General features: G+C 40.0%; 1 protein-coding gene across 2 annotated transcripts in view; it reads right to left on the minus strand.

The window, feature by feature from the left end:
* grik2 (glutamate receptor, ionotropic, kainate 2) overlaps positions 1-18,054 on the minus strand; it is a 218,367-nt gene that overhangs the window by 21,404 nt on the left and 178,909 nt on the right. For both annotated transcript variants that reach the window (XM_061080963.1, XM_061080964.1), the window contains exon 14: positions 8,664-8,889. In XM_061080963.1, coding sequence (XP_060936946.1) covers positions 8,664-8,889 — 226 coding nt within the window. The remainder of the gene's footprint in view (positions 1-8,663; positions 8,890-18,054) is intronic.

The following is an 18,054-nucleotide window of genomic DNA, read 5'->3' on the forward strand; positions in this document are numbered from 1 at the left end:
GCACACCATCAGATCTTCCACCATTTTCCTATGGGGAGCCAGATGGCGTTGGGAGCTCGGCCTTGGCTCTGATACTTCAAGGTTCTGTCAACATCACAGCCTTTGTATTCGGCTACGAATAAGTCCCTCTGTGGATTCTTCTGTTTTCTACACACAGCAGGTTTGTTCATGCACAATAATTGAATTTCAGAGACACATAGCGCTGATACCCCTTTGGTCAAGTTTACCTTTAGACTCAATACTTACCACTGATGTAGGCTCCATTTGATTTTCTTTGGCCTTTGACAAATTGGACCCCACTTCATCAGCCATCTGAAAAACTACTGTTTGTTGGCAGCAGTGATCTGGCTCTTGGTTTGTCTCATATCTGTCTACCAGGTCCTTCTCTGTTGTGCTTGGGGATGACTACTACCTGCTCTTTTCTGTGGGATCCTAATGGACTTTATTCCCGGTTCCCATTTATTCACTATGTGCATGCTACCACTGGGACAAATCGTGCATTGACAATAAATTGATTTCAATTGCTATTTGGACGATACTCAACTGTATGTTGGTACCACAATTGTGTCATCTATTGTCCTGCTTCAAAAGTGAAGTAGGTCTAATAACTTCCTGCAGTTAAATGGTCCTGGTCCCAGAAGGAGCTACATGAATCTGACACACTAAAATTATCTTTAGAACAGTTAATCTAACACACCTTGTTTTTTTATCAACTTTTTGCCCCAGATGCTAAGGGTTAAGCTTCATTTATAGATTGCAGAATTAAACTGTGACCTACAGTGAAACGCTATCTTACGCTCTTTTGAAATCGTACAAACAAACACTTGTGGTTGTAAATTGATCTTACAGACTGGGAATTCTTCTCTCACAAACTATACTGAAAGTGATGTACACAAACCAACACCAGCCACGTTTAATCTGGGCCTGTTCAACAGCTCAACTATTTAAAGCTAATTCGACAAACCACCTGCATGTTTCTAACTGGTGACAGGGACGCTCAGCACCAAGTGAAAATAAGATGCTGAATGTTTTCCACACTGCTTTTCGCTAATGACTATTAGCATATGAGTAGAGTAAACCTTTGCTCTCAAAACAGCCTTAGGCACAAATTCCACAAGATGTCGGAATAATTCCTCTGAGATTCAGCTCAGTGCTGCCTTGACTGCATAAGATCCAGTAGTTCCTCCAGATTTGCCAGCTGCACATGTTACTGACAATGTGTTCTACCACATCCCAAATCCATCCATCCATCCATCCATCCATCCATCCATCCATCCATCCATCCATCCATCCATCCATCCATCCATCCATCCATCGATAGATCTCATGTTACTACCTGATTACACCTGCTTCACAGTGACATCAGGATGGCAATGAAATAGTCCGGGACACACACGCCCTTAATAATACAACTGTGTCTTCACTTCTCTCATTTTGTCACAATTTTGTAATTGTTCTGCACATCATGGCAGTCCACCTCAAAATGTTTTATTATATTTGTTCTTTTTTTTGTCAGAAGTACTATGGATGTAAAAAGAAAAGCAAATTTCTGTCTACAACTTCTTGTGGTACTTTTCTACACATCCTTTACCTCCTATACTCACTGTATCTGCAACAAGCTCTCAACATCTGATTGAATGCTCATCATACAATTTGTTGTATCATGAAATTAACATCTTTAATCGGATTAATGTAATTATTAAAACAATGTAAAATCTAAAACATAATGGAATTCACACCAAAATTTGAGTAATGACAATGACATCATGGGGTTAATCATGCCATAGATTCAAGACTTTGGGAAATTAAAAGTATATTTTACATTTTTGTTTACATTTTGCTGAGAATCTGGTTTCACTTGTTGCTGTTTGAACGTAAACACAGCTGCCCATACACTGCTGTGTTTAGGTAAGACTGAAAATAGACTGCGCATCTTGCCATCAGTTGGTATGGCTGGTAGTTGTCAGAATGCAAATCACAGGCCTTTGCATGTATGTCCATAAAAGAGCCATTTAATTTGTCAACTCAGGGGAGTGTAGAGCGAGCAGGCTGTACTCAATCCAGAATGAGACATAGAGTAATCTGCAGGATCAGAGTTTATCGCTCACCCCACCCTAATTCATTTTCTCTCAATGAAGAAAAGGAAAATACAGATATAAATGTGCTGCAGCACCTGACCCTGAAAAGATTCGTCTTTTTATTAGAGAGAGTTTCTCGTCTGCATCTAGAGAATTATTACAGACACAGGACGGAATGTGGTGTTTTTAAAATGATTATATACCAGGGTTTTCGTGGAAAGCATTACATATTCTGCAATTTAAAGGTTAGACTCTTCATCTTTAAACACTGTCTACTTCCTCTGAGAAATAAATCAAATTGGTATAAGAGCAGTTCTGAATACTACAGTTGTGGTACTATCAAGTGCAGATACACATGATGTACTCACTGAGTTTCCTGTCTAGAAAAGTAACATGAAGACATAAAAGTGTAAAGTGGCTGTGAGAGGTACTACAAGACGACAGGTTTAGGCAGAAAGCTGCGAGATAAGAGCTTATAGGTTTCTGCAGTTTTCATCAGAATCATCAGATTATCACCCAGTGGGTCCATCCAATGAGTTCATCATCTGCTCTGGGTCACATTCATTAAGATCTTAGGGGGCGCCTGCAAATATACAGACCTCAAAGGCGATATGAGCACCTGCTGTTCCGTCTCCTACAGAATAAATTACGCACACAGCCTGCAGTCAGGGGGATTAGTTACTCTGAGGAAGACATCAGGTATGAGGTCAAACAAAGCTTTGATATACTGATATTTATTTGTGCTGATAATAATAATTCTTGTTTCCCTTCCATTGAGCTGAAGGGAAGAAGTCGCACCACAACAGATTTACTCACATGTCTGATGTATCAGAGGCTTCAACAGAAACACTGCTTCATTCACTTTGAATGTGGCGACGTCAGGTCTTGCTAAACTTTACTCATAGAGCTGCGTGTGGAAGAAGTTGAGAAAAGCTAAAAAGCATTTCCAGCGGCAGTGGAGGCACCAGCCAATCAAATCAGGTTTAATTGAATACCATCAAAACGCGTCAATGCAAATACCGGCCGAGTCTGTCATCAAACACCAGAATGAGTCACAGGCAGCTGGGGAACCTGGTGTGTGTTCATCTAGTTGTGAAGTTCATCTCCCATGTATTTCCCTATGGCTATAGCTCGGCACGTTAGCATGGGAGTTGGTAATGTTGTGGGTCCCGAGCAGGAAACTATGATTAGTTGCTGTTGTCAGTTTAACTATTGCACCAGCAGCAAGCATCAGGCATAAAGCAACGTGCTCGGTTAGTGTTTTTTTTTATTGTGTTCTTGATTGTTAAACACAGAACAAGAGCAGCACCTTACAGCAGTGAGTTATTCAGATGGTTGAGAGGAAAGTTACAATCTGATAGATAATTTATACCTGAGCATGTGGCTCAGTAGTCAGCGGCTCTGCTGGCAGAGGCCAGGCCATGGTGTGACTGATTTACTATAGTTACAGAGATACTCTGTTTCTGGCACTTTGGAACTGTCTCCTGATTCCCGATTACATATTTGTAGGTAAGTATGTAATTATATAATATGTAATGAAATATACCTCAATATTTAAAATGTATGTAAGATATTTTTTACATACAAAGCTACCTCCATCTCCTCCATCTCATGACAAGTAAGAGAAAGCCTAGAAGGTAACTCTTTCATGAAGAACAATAATTAAATATGTTAAATATACTGCTTCTGTCATAGTCTGAACTTCCGGGGATTTATCCATAACCCAAAGCCAACAGTTTGTGTGTGCTCATTTGAAGAGCTGCACACACATCAAAATATACTAATACATTTATATGCCAAGGTGTCAGAAGATGAATTACCCTCGTAGTCGTATCAGTAAATATATATTGCTGAGAGAAATCCAAACAGAATAGTTCTAAAATACAATACAACCACAGCAGCTGGAGGTTCTGTTACTATAACCACCTCTCTCGACTCTTTTGTGATATAAACAGGCAGCACTGGAGTTAGATAATCATCATTCTTCGTAACTGTGTATTTTTCTAGTAATTAGTTCTATAAAGATGCCTTGTGAGTATTGAGAGTAGTAACCCTCAGGTTTAACTTTGTTTAACCAGGTTTATTATAATGTGTTGAAAGACTGTTTCAGTTATATAAACTCTTTATAGTTGTTTGAATACTAAGATGGCCTCGTAGTTTATAGAATAATACATTCTTCGAATAAACCTTAACTCATTCCAAGAAGTTATGTGGTGTATAAATGCACACAGTCTGTTTTAAATCAATAGCTAAAGACTCTTCTTTCGGTCTTTTCAGCTGTTCTCTATTATTTGCACCCTATATCAGATACTGCAATCATAATTAATAATCCTATAAGACTGTCTTTCAATGGGCCTCTCATCTCTCTGTCATCAATCACATGTAAGTGATGTACTGCAAGTTTGGAAACAGTGGAAAATGTATTTAAATGAAAGACTTCCACAGAATGAGCGAGAGTGTGTTTATGAGGTGGTGAAAGTGCTGGAGGAGGATCGAGGGTTAGGGTGGAGTGCGTCACTGAAGGTCACAGAACTGGAGGTTTTCTATTGCACACAGAAATGCATTCAGGATGTTTATGAGTGGAAGCTGCAGCCGCCCAGCTACTGCACAGACGACTGGAAAGGACAGCAGCCCGCTGACAGGCGGCGCAGACACTTCCCCTTTGCCCTATTTGATTAATGCAGCCTAATGAAGGTAAATGAAGAGTGATAGTCATCGGGGAGAGGCACAAAGAGAAAGGGAGGATGAGGAATAATGCGGAGCCTCCTGAGACTGCTGCCAGGGCAGAGGAGGTGACAGTACACTGCCTGTACAACATGAGCAAATAAAACCTGTGATGGGAGTACAGGCAGGAATTTCATTTAACAACCTATTGGAAATGTACACAGGCTATCAAAAAACTCATAAACAGGGCAAATGATCGCAAGAACAAAAAAAAGAAGAGGACTTAAGGGAGTATCCTTGTGTCTTAGTCGGTAAGAACATAGCTTTGGTACAGACGAACATAAAGGCTTCTACAAAACAAAAAATCTAATCGTATCACTGTGAGACTATGGCTGGCAGACGATCCCTGCCTGGTTCCCAGCAGACACTCATGGTAGAACAGAGGCAAGAGATTTCAATTTCCCCTGATGAACGGGAATATATAATATTTTATCTCTACTGTTTGTTTTATAATTAGAGATGACTTGATGCCAGTATGAGACAATATGGATACGAGCCCTGATTCCCTCTCTAGTTATAACGTATGATGCATAGTTCAGATACATTTGAATCGATATGAAAAGGAATTGTAGTAAGTAGATATATATAGATGTATATGGACAGTTTTAAAATGTGAATTTTGTGTGTATTATTGAGCCACATCTAAAGGAGAGTTTCTATCAGTTTGGGTCAGACAAGTTTATCTACCTAGACATCTTCAAACTCACTGACTTTCATTTCGGATTGAAGTGGGGGTCTTTAATTAAAAAAGACCAAATATGAGGCGGAGCTTTGGTAAAAGGCTGTACAATTATGCAACAGACTGGAGCAGCTATTTTATCAACATTGAATTGAAGTTCTGCATAGTATATATCATAAGCAGTATAAGAGGTTTAAAGTATTATATGATCGGCATCAGTTCATTCATAGTTGTGTGACCATTACGTCCAACCACGTTCATGGAAGTTTACTGGACTATGACCTAACACTTCTCAGTGTCAATCTGCTGGTACACTCACCCCATCACATACACACACATACACACACACACACAAACAGTTGGCTACAATGTATGGCACTGGGCAGATCACAGGAGAAGTTGGGGTTCAGCTTGTTGCTGAAATACACTTCAAAGTGAGGACAGTAGGAGACAGGCAATTAAGAGACAGCCAACTGAGGCACAGCCGCAGGTAGAGTACTAATACAAAAGATAATAGTATAATATTATGAGGAAGTTTTGTGCAAATAACACATTACAAAAATAGTTACTTACTCCACAAGTCTATAAAGTTGTCTTTAACTCGTATAATTTTTGGTCAGTCATTACATTTTTGGAATTCCTTCATGTTGAAGGGGTTTTAACCCAGAGCTAAATTCTATTCATGGGTCTCTTCTCGAATAAATTAATCCAGGTTTCTCTGAAGCACTTTGGAAACAGGACGATGGAGCTGGCTCAGGTAGTGTCTATATAAATTATATAATTATAAAACAAGATCTAGGAAGTCTATCATAAATAACTGTCAATTTTGATGCTTCTGGCCGACAACCACAATGCTGACACATGGTAACCGAATGAAATACATAATTTCCGTGATTAATTATCTCGGTTTAAAAATTGCTGGACATATCTGGATACAACTCAACAGTCAACAAAATGTATAACATAAGCCTAGTGGAAGGAAATCTGCCATTAAGTGACACATACAGAATCTGTCATTGTTCTTAAGCCCTTAATACGTTTGAGTGTTGTCCTGAGAATTAACAGGATTTGCCAGTAGGTGTTAAATGGATGGAAACACACCATTAGACTGACAATGACTAACAGCTGGGAGGTGAACTATGTCTGTCCATTACTGAGCTGAGGGAGCTGCCAAGGGGCAGAGCACCGAGTGCTACATCTCTATCTGAGCCCAGGTGCTAATGCAGTCCAACACCTACTATCTGTCAGTGAAATATATGCTAGATGTCCCGACTATGTGAGAATACAGGCTGCATATGGTAAAGGCTAATAAAAGGGTAGATTTAGCTATTTAAATACCTTGTCCTGACTGCATGTGAATGGGCCACAAGGGAGTAATGATGCTAACACCCCTCTTTTTTTGGTCGTAAGTACAACAGCTGTGCGGTGCATTCACATTCCCTTCACTCTCGTTACTTTCCTTTCTTTCTTTCAGTGACACACACACACACACACACACACACACACACACACACAAACAAGCAACAACATGTGTAATATGAATAAATTATACAGTCACAGAAAGCAGTAAAACACACGCAATGTAAGTTCTATGCTATCGTCAAGTACACAGTCACCTAGAGAAAAGTGTATCCACCTACGCACACAAAAACACAAACACACCATCAAAAGGTGCACATCAGTCAGGAAATGCAATCACGCAAAGAAAATATAGCCTACCTCCACTGTTTTCACACACAGCCACAGTCACTCAAATTACCGTGTGTGTGTGTGAGCAGCAGAGCATACACAAACAGCAGCAAACGACCTTGCCAACACTCCGTGTCCCAGATGACATTTCCCTGGTTTGTCAGGACAATAGAGCCACTGGATATCATCTGCCCTCTACGGAGGGAGATTACTGAAGGCTAACTCTCTTGTCTAACAATCACCCGCCTCTTACAGATAATGGATGATTTCCATATTTTTTTGATTTTCATGTCTTTTCTGTTATATATAACATTGAATAACTTATAGCAATCCTATTCTTTGAAAGGTAGGAGGAACAACATGAAAACATCGTATGAGCCTGACCACGTTTACATAAGCAGCAATATTGTGACATCTGAGGTTATTCTGAGGAAGAAATTATTGTGATCATGATGTCTGCACAAGGTTACAATGGAATATTCCATCGATGTTCCTGTTTGTGTCACAAGGCATACTCGTATGTCTTTGTAGCTAAATTAACTGAAAGCTTGAATAGGACGTTATAATGCGATTACGATGTATACAAGTCTACACAACTAATATTATTTATTATCAGCACACGATATTTACATGTCAGTATCTTATTCAGACTATTATCTACTGACTCAAGTCTGTAAAATATCCAATGAGAATCAACTGAACCAGACCAGATAGAAAATTCCGAAGATACACTACCAGTCCCTGTAGTATGTTAGTATGTTTTTAAATTTTACAAATATTATGTTAATTATTCGTGAGGCAGGTTGGTGTTGAACAGCCATGCTTACAGGAGGCTTAAACACTGAAGGAACTATTTCACAATCCCCCCTAATTGAAAGAGTTTGAAACAGGTCATATTGTCTTGTTGCCTGTAAATTGTAATACCACAGGTATTTAACCAAAAGGTTTATCTGGTTCTAACCTGATTATGACAATCTGCTATGGAGCCACCCTCTCTGTTCATCCTACTATTTATGTATCACAGCTCCTCAGCCTGCTGGAGATCACCCAAGGATTTTGTTCCCACACACAGTTCGGCCTCAGGCATGTGGTGCAGCGTGAAAGCACCGAATACAGTTAACACAGGTTTTAATTTGCAACAACAGACTTTACATTTACATTTTACAGAAAGGTTCATTATTTTTTCTGAGAGCATCGTTTTTTTTCATCTTCTGATCTAAATTACTGACTGAATTTTGAGTTCTAGTTCAAGTCACTACCAACATTACTCTTTGTATACACACTCAAATATAACACATAATATGACAAATTATACAAGTAACAAGTGTGCATGTGTCAAAGAAGTCACAACCTTTCCCTACAAGAATTGAAAGTGTTGCCATCTCTGAAATAACTGAGTAGCCAGTAGTTTTTAATGTTTATGCTTCTGTTGCAGGCATAACATCTTGTTTGGCCTCAGTAGACACAGTGTATTCGATTTATAGGACACGTACCCATTGGGGTTCCAACCCCGTAGGCCCTGGAGTCGATGAGGGCTCCGATCTGGGTGAGGTTGCAGTTACGCTGTATGACAAACTCAATGGTGGTGGACTCCATCAGGAATGCGTAGTCAGAGGTGAGCACACGGTGAATGCCCTCCTCGATGTTCTTCACCATCACCGAGTGCCTCCGACTGCTCATGAACTCCCACATCTTATCGTACGTGGAGATCTTGGTTTTCTGTGAGGAGACACCGAACAGAACTTTGAGAAAGAAAAACATCCCAACTGCTTAGACACATAAACATCATCTCACATGATCATTAATCATTAATCAAGCTAGTGATCAGAGTAAGTGAGGTCCTACTTCGGAGGTCAATGATAAATTACATATATCTCAGCAGTTATAAGGTCCTGAGTCACTAAAGGCCAAATCAAAGCCTGAGAAAACTTTTATACTAGCTCCAGCTGAGTTACCTGTTATCATAGTTACTACGGTATGTGAGGAAAAACAGATAGAGGCAGACATGCATTCTAAATAGCAGCCGAGGTGTGAATTTGTGTGGCTGCAAATCTCTGCCCTCTGTGCTAGTGCTATCTCTCTTAGTTAGGAGCAGCGGCAGGGCTGTCAGCAGCTGTGTGCCTCACTTTCTACACCTGTAATCACTGAGAAAAATCCAGGAGCACATAAGTCTCCAGGGGAGAAGATTTGAAGGCATTTTTGAAGCCATTTGAAACCTAATTAAGTCACATCTTCAAGGTCCTGCCCGCCATTATTGTGTGTAATGACTTTTTGTGGCCGGTCGATATTTTAGATCAACTGGGTGATTTGTGGAGTGCCTATCAGAATCTTTCGGAGTCACCCTTGACAAATCAGGCGATTGAGCATGCAAGCTCCAGACTGCTGATAAGGCGCGAGCAGTGGCTGTGAATACACGGAGAGTCAGATAACCACCAATACTCTGAAGTCAGGCAGAGCGCTGAGGTGGGCTTCCTCAAGCCGCCACAAAGGGATCCAGAGCTGATTACACTTAAACCGTTTAAGAGATCTTGGAAAATGTGATGGTTACACACAATGAATGGCTTCATCCTGAGACCCAGCGCTGCATTTTCGTCCTCTATTGGGGACGTGTGTCTCTCCTGCATTTCAATAACCATATGGCTTAAATTGTTGAAACCTCAGGTTTTATAAAACATCCTGGCCTTTCTTGGGAAATAATTAATTTAATTTAATTTAAAGAGGGTGTCGCATCACATTGGTGGAAACTGGGAACAATTTGAGTGGTGATGATTAACCTACACATGCCTTGTAAATATCTTTTTCAATCTTAACAAAAATCCCTGAACTTTTCATCAGCCTCGCACTTGGAATGTATATTTTTAAAGGCCCATGGTAGTGCAGTGTCAAACTTGGAGCTAGTTGAACACACAATGTGTTCAATATTAATGTAAATTTTGCAGTAGCGGTGGCTGAGACTCATCAACTCAAGTGCCGTTGTTCATCACGACAACAGGTCATCCAAGACAATGGCACATTCAGGACAGGTTGTGTGTACTGAGTCAAGCTTCACTGAACTTTGAATAAACACGTGAGCAGCTCTTGTTGCAGCAGCAGTGGCTCCAGTGTTCTGTGGACTGAGTCAAGCAGCAGGTATTTGCTTGGCTCAACTACAGCAGGTCACTCTCACAGTTGCAGAAAGAAATCTGCAACCAACATTTCCACAGGATAGGCAAAGAGCCCATCCCAAGCAAGCCAATTTAAATCAGGCAATGCATAGTATTTAAAATAATGCCATTTCACGATGTGAATAAGAGGCCTTGTTTAGGCCTCATGACAGTCAGAGAGAACAATAAGAGGCCACCAGTGGTAGTAACATTTAAGTGTCCGCTATGTCTGCTTTAATTAAAATAATATACTGTTTATAGTCACCTTGGCAATTGCGTGTCATCAAAATGAATGTTATCTGTGGAATGTGGTCCAACAGAGTCCCCTTGTGTTACTGTATGAACTAATTTACTGTAATCTACATTAGTGAGCTATGGTTGGCAAGCTAATTTCGTTAACCTTAGTCCACAGTGTTTATTCAACTCATTAATGTCCATATAAAAGAAACAAGAAGAGACTACTGCACTGAGTCATGAAACAGAAATGTGTTAAAAGCAGTGTTAAGGACGAGCTGAGCCACAGGGAGTGTGAAGGGTCAGGGGAGAGAAAACATCACAGAATGCAGCTCAAAAATAGGTCAAATTTGGCTGAAAAGTGTTACCTACTACCATGAAAGAGGAAACCGGCTGAGAAACCAAATAACGTACTGTCTGTGCATCAATCTGTTCCAGACCCATGACTATTACATGGCTGTTGGTTCAGAACTATGGACAGCTCAGCTTGTCTGTAGTTTGAGGAACTGTCCATGGTTCTGAAACAACAACCAAACAACAGTGATGTGTATCTTGCTCAATGATACAGCATTTGCCTTCTACAGATACATAAGAGAAGAGGCAAGAAAACCAGATTGATACTTTAGGCTACGTTTTAGATTTACCACCACCTATTAGGGGAGATTGTTATATGTGAGGCAAAATAAAAAGAATACAAATTAACAGCTCAACAAATGTTTTCCCTTGCTGCTCTTTGCCTTGAGCACTGTGAAATATGTAACATATTCTTTCTTTCTTTCTTTGTAGTGACCAAGTCCTGCTAAAGTTATCGTCTGATTGCTTCTGATGAAGAATGCTGTCCTCTCCTCTTCTTCCACTGCTCCATGCTTCTACAAACACCGCTGGTTAATCCCTTTATCATTTTGAAGTGGCCATAGATAAGCAATGCTTTCATTCTCCTCCTGTATTCAGATCTGTGCTGCTGATTTAAGTTGTGAATGACTATGTGAAGAGCATAGTCACTATTCGGGCTGATCAACAGATACCAACACAGGAGCTGAAAGGCCCCCAGCAGCGAGTGTTGTTGGCTGATGAGGACAAAGAGGATGCTGAAGTCACTATGAGTCTTTGTTATGTCCACGTGCTGGTAGAGAAATCCTCTCTGTTACTGCTCAGGTGAATCTGTGTAAATCTTAGCTGGTGTAACAGTCTGAACGGCGCAAATTATATCATCGAATCTGATCTTTTCATAATCCAATTTTGGCCACTTTCATACGTGATTTAAATCAGATACATGAGGAATGTGATCACTCGTTTGTCCCTATACTTTGCAGACAAGAGTCACCTGACGGACCATTACAAGGTTTGTTAATTTATTTATTTTAGAGTTAGGTGTACAGAGAGGTGGTAGGGAAGGACTGATGAGTAAACTGACACCTCTGTCAGTTTGAAACAAAAGAAGACATTTGTTAAGACATGATGAGCCAAGGGGTTTCAATTCAGCAAGGGAGGTTACCTTCATATATAACTCTGTTGCATCAGCTTCATCATTTGCATTGGCTACACCCGCCCCAACGACCTTCAAAGGATAAGCAGTATAGATCACGGATTGGATGGATTATCATATGTATTATAAAACATAACACGGATCGTATTTCTGTAAGGAATTCGGGAAAGAGAGAGAGTTTCTGAGAAAACGTGATCAAACTTATTTCCTCTAAACTGTATTATTATTATTATTATTATTATTATTATTAACAAATCTCGTTGTACGCAAAAGCTGAAATACACTATGGATGATAAAACAAAAATCTGTTAAAACATTACAATAGATAGGACACTTTAACAATTACTCACATTCACAAAAATCGAATTGTTGTGCGCATCTAGAAACTCATCACGTTTATGTCTCATTAATACACATTACTGACTTGACTTATTCCCTGGAATACTTGCAATTTGTCTTTGCAGAGCCAGGATCGTGGCTGTTGTCTCCTCATGACTGTGAATTATGATGGTTGTAACTAAAGTTATTGACAATACCTCTGTCATTACGATTGTCAGTGCTGCTCCCTTCATCTTTGTCAGACATTTTCTTCCGTCTAGATACTTAAAAAAATGATACACCTCTTCATTTATGTTGACACTTATGTTAGACTTTTCTTATGAATGCTGATGTGCTGTATTACATGTGGCATCTGTTTTTTTCTTTTCTGTCCATTCTTTTTGGAGAAGGATCCCTCACTTCTAACTCTCCCCAAGTATATATATTTTTTCCTGTTAAGGGGTTTTTCTTTCTTAAAAACAAAATTTGATTTGAAATACTGATATCAGCCCAAGCCGGTAATCATGTCAACTGTTGGCCAGACTGCTGTTATATGTGATATGGATACTCATATAGCTGTTTCACTAGTGGCAGCACTTGGGCAGCTCAACTGCAAAACGCAGCTGGAGACCAACTTTTATTTGACCTAATTGAACTCTCTGTACACAATGTGTTGAACTAGTGATGGATAACATAGTGATGGATAACATGGTGTTTGTTAAGTCATCTTGTTCGTACTAGGAACAAAACCCAGAAAGTTCTAGCGGTTGTGTAAATTATCATTATTCTCTCCTCCAGTGTTTTGTACATGTCTGAACACATCTTTGAAACTGACTCTTGACTGAGTAACATTTCGCTGAGAATCTCTTCTCACTGGAGCTCCTCACCATCACTGTCAAGTCAGACTTGACACACTATGTTAATTCCTGCTTAAAAGCCTATTAAAAGACCATGCAAGCCACTCATGTTAAATTATGTGCTAAACGACATTACAAGTAAGTGGCCGCTGAGCTATTTATGTGAATATTGGATTTACTATGTTGTTAGTCTGTTAATAATTTGAACCATCGGCAAACTGAACACATGAGTAAAGATTCAGCCTCAGCCACATACAGAGATAAATCAAATTACATAATATTACCACTAGTGCAGTGCCTATTTAAACCTGCTTGATTGCTTGGCCTGTGTTAAAGCACCGGAGCTACTTCCGATTTACTCCTCATCATTAGTGAGTCCTCATCAAACAGTTCTACGATACACTGTCACTTTTTATTGTTTGTGTGCTTGGTGTTGGGTGCAGAGCTTTTTATGAACAGTCTATGCTGCAACAAAGTTTGAGTTTATCATACCTGGTTTATCTGCTATGAAGACTTTATAGTCAATGTTTTTCATTAAATGAAACTGCATTTTGATTATTTCAGAGGTCAGTTAAAAAGTTAACACAATCTTCAGTCCCCATTCACAACTTTTCAAAATAAAATTTCTGTAATTCAGCTCGATGTGAAGTATTGCAGCAACAAAATGAACATTGTACTTATACTTTACGAATTTGATGAATACTCCACGAATGTTGTTGCCATAAAAATCAGCATCCACTGCAGCCCTGACTGTCTGTCTCATATGTAGAAATAAAAACCAGCACTGCATTTCGCATGACCACTTAGAATACACTTAAAAAGTGTGACATGCATGAGATGAAGGATTCACGGTTTTATTATTCCACATGCAGACATACAGAACTATCAGCATTGCTTCTATTCACATTGACACCACATGGTCTTGATGTGGCATTCTATTAAGTTTCATTCAATTTTAAATGGAACCTTCAGACAGCGGCAGCATCACTGTACATAAATGTCAGCTTCTAATGTGGAAACCAGTCATGAATTGTTCCTCCTCTCTCTGCAAGTACAGGTGGTGGAGTGGGAGTGGGTCTGCAAGTCCTGATACATCGTATAACAGCGTTCAGTGCTGTAGCTATGGCTCCGATTTTCCAGGTAACAGTGCAGAGTCGACAAAATAACAAATCAAACCGAGGCTGAGCTCCAGGACCTTGGGGAGCCAGCCACAAAAGTGCACAGTTATCTTCTCACGTCTTCTATTGTAAGAGATTCAAAACTAAATTTGTTTTACGATATTGATTGAGAAGATACTGTGAAATTCATTATTACAGTTTCCAAAGTACCTACAGTAAACTAATGATACAACTAGGATCCAGGAACCATATTATAGTATATAGGTTATTTTAAGTCATTTGTGTCCAACTTAATTTAAACACTCTAGCTGAGACGCTGTGCAGGTGGTTGTTGACGTTTTGGCCTCCTGTGTGTGATGAACAAAGAGTGAGATAACATTTTCTATTCTCATATGACCTCAGAGAATTTTGCACATTATAGTTTTGTAATTGCATTACTGCGCACTCACGTGTGTGTCTCCACACTTCCAATCACAGCTTACCACTGAGGACCATAGACTGTATATAAAGCTCAGGACATACAGCATAGCCTGTCTTTCAAGTCTCAGTATAAAACAATATGCTTTTTGTAATTGTAAGTGTTATTTGGCTGCCGGGTTTACTTAATCACATTTTTGACAACATTTCTCACATCTGCCTCCTACAGCTTCCCTGAACCCTGTGGCCACAATCCGACAAGCATGTTTCAAGTTGCAGGTCAAAACAGTGTTTATGGTTTGAACTTCACTTTCACACTGCAGTTAATACTCATGCAACAGTTGTTTGCCATTAAAACTAATAAAAAGTGTTTGAAAAAATGATAAATCTGTCTTTTATCCCTCAAGAGAACAGTGTCCTTTAAAAAGACACAATTTCCAACTGTCATTCCATGAACTACCATTGTAGCCTCCTGTGCCTTCTCCATGCAGCATCATTAGCAGATAACAACCATGGGTGTACTTGTAAGTTTATGAGTATTATAATAACAGAGTAAAATCAAATTTCCCAGGAGTAAATGGAGATTACCTGTTTGTCTGTTTCATCAAAGTCGGAGAGACACTCCTGTCAGGTCACAATCTAGATATACGTATGTTCTAAATCTTTTTATTGACTCATCGACTTTCTGAGAGAAAAAGGGTCAGTCCTAGCAGTTAATGAATGGAACAAAGTGGGGAAATCTTTGTTAACTAAAGACTGATTTAATGCACCGCCCTGCACATTTACGAAGAAAGCCGAATCAAACACGCGTGTGATGTTGCTCGATCGGATGCATGCTGGAAACTTTGGGCGGCGCAGACATGGAGGCAGAGAGGACTTTCGTGCACTGACAATGCTCGAGCAGAGAAGTCCGACCCAGAGCAGTTCGTAAGGGAGTTTGCGGTGCACCTGGAGAGATTGTTTTAACTCACTGAACAGAGAATGTTGACAACCACCATGTTGCCTAACAATACACCAGTGTACCTGTGCGCTCTCTTTTGGTCACGTCCTGCTCTGTTATCTTAAAAATTCTATCAGAGGCTCCAGCAGCAGCCATATTTGGTAGCACAGACAGAAAACACTGAGGAAAACACATATAAACACAGGCTTTTACAACACTGCTTGCACACTGAAGAATGTTATTGGCACTCAGAGCCTCAGGCACAATAGTCCACTTTAATTCAATCAAGCTGCATCATATAACACACAATCATAGATATCAGTTCCCTAAATATACCTAAGAATTTCCTCGTAAAATAATTAAAATAAAATAACAAAAAAAATCCTGGATCTGCCCCTTTCTCGAAAACCACACCAAATATGAATGTGCTCTTTCTTGGCCCATTTCCCAGCCTTCCACCAAGTATCAGGGGAATCTTTTCGGTAGTTTCATTTGTTAGATGTTCAGTTATCCTGATAAAATACAAACTAACCAAGGAACAAACAGACAGAGGTGAAAACAGCATCTCCTTGCAGACGTAATCAATAAATACAACCATACTCACTTAAATACTACGTGTTTGACCTCTCCGGTTCCAATTAAACAAATTTAAAACAGTAACGTTAAATTTGAAAAAGAAGTTATTGTTAGTTGAGTAAAACGTTATAGTTGGCCTATTGTTTAGACCCCTGAGAACATCATAAGGTGACTTCATTTCATAAGGGGAGGACTGTGGCTCAGGAGGTAGAGCGGATCATCCATAGACCCTCGGATGACCTGCTGCTCCTACAGTCCGTGTGCCGAGGTTCCCTTTGCCAAGACCCTGAAGCCGAAGTTGATGCTGACGGCTGTGCAGGAAGTGTATCAGTGATGTGCATTAGAGAAAGTGCTGCACATAGATGCGCTGACTGAACGTACGTGTGATTGAGTGGTCATCCAGACTCGGAAAAACCAAACCAACACAGACCATTTACCTTTTGCACTTTAACCTGCTGCCAAACCCAAATGCAATATAACATTCAACTAGTTATGAATGTATTACTACAAACTGCTGCTTAAAACGCCCACTGTGTGTTACATGCACTGCTCTCTGACAAAAAAAATACGCCGCTGCAGGAAATTATGTGTTTTACATTTCCTGTGTGTGTGTGTGAGATGCTACTGTAGATGTCTTGGTGTATGCGCTTCTGATTTGATCCCAATAAAAGTGAATGAGTAAACACAATGTGGTTTAGCTTTTGTGCACACAGCAGTTAGCGTGTGTGCGAGTGTAGCCTTGAACTGCTCTGTGCTTGCCAAAGTGTTTTGCATAGTTTTCAAAGGCCCCTAATCAAAAGAATCCAGGAAGCGGAGGGAAGTGCCACACACTTTTTGTCAGCACAAAAAACAACTTTGCTTTTTATGAAGCTTTCTCCCGCGCCACATTCTACACATCCTGTTTATGATACGGCGTTGACACTAAACACAAGTGGCTGCACGAGGAAAAAACAGTCCCCCACTCACAGTCACATTTGTAGCTCTGTCAGCTCAAGCTGGAAGAGAGTCTACTGTAACCGAGTCAGATCAGATACTAGAATGTAGCTCAGGAACATTACAACATTATTATTTCATTCTTTCTCTACCACTGGGGGGTGGTGTGAAACTTTGCTCTTTGCAAATAGGAGAGACGATTAAGAGATGTGTTAAGCAAGAGGATGTTCACATTATAAAGCAACTGACAAATGTTACGTAACAAAGATATGAAGAAAAATGTGAGTTGCTTTATTTTGAGCTGTTGAGGAGCAGAAATTGATTTGAAAAACCATCATTAGCTCCAGGTGAAAACATTGAGAGTATAAAATTCAGGGTCTGTGCTGGAAAACTACACTAATGAGAGTACTGAGACTGAGCCAGAACAGTAAAACTGTGAAGCATAACAATGCTTTAATAAAGAATTAGCTCACGTTTGTCTACTTGGATCTGAAAACTCAGTCCACTCCACAGCCAAGACAGAGTAGCCCCCCCCACACACACACAGGACAACCTCTTTCAAGCCATACTTTAGACATGACCTGCAGATAGAATCCGGAGAACTGGCTGCAGTGTATAGCCACAGTTGACTTTTCACATATGCACAACTCAGCGGGAGGTTCTCTGCACAGACGCCTTCACAAAGGCCTCAAATCCTCCTCTATATTTAGGCGAGAGGTGGAGCAGCCCGTTGCAGCAGACAGTGGCAGGAAGTGACGTATTAACTCTTCTTTACAACACACAGCACTTATCACCACAAACTCTCTATGTCGGTTTCCTGTACACATACTGTATGTGTCACTGCTTTTTCGAAAAGAGATTT

The sequence above is a fragment of the Limanda limanda genome, chromosome 11 (genome assembly GCF_963576545.1).
Source record: "Limanda limanda chromosome 11, fLimLim1.1, whole genome shotgun sequence".
In the NCBI taxonomy this organism is placed as follows: domain Eukaryota; kingdom Metazoa; phylum Chordata; class Actinopteri; order Pleuronectiformes; family Pleuronectidae; genus Limanda; species Limanda limanda.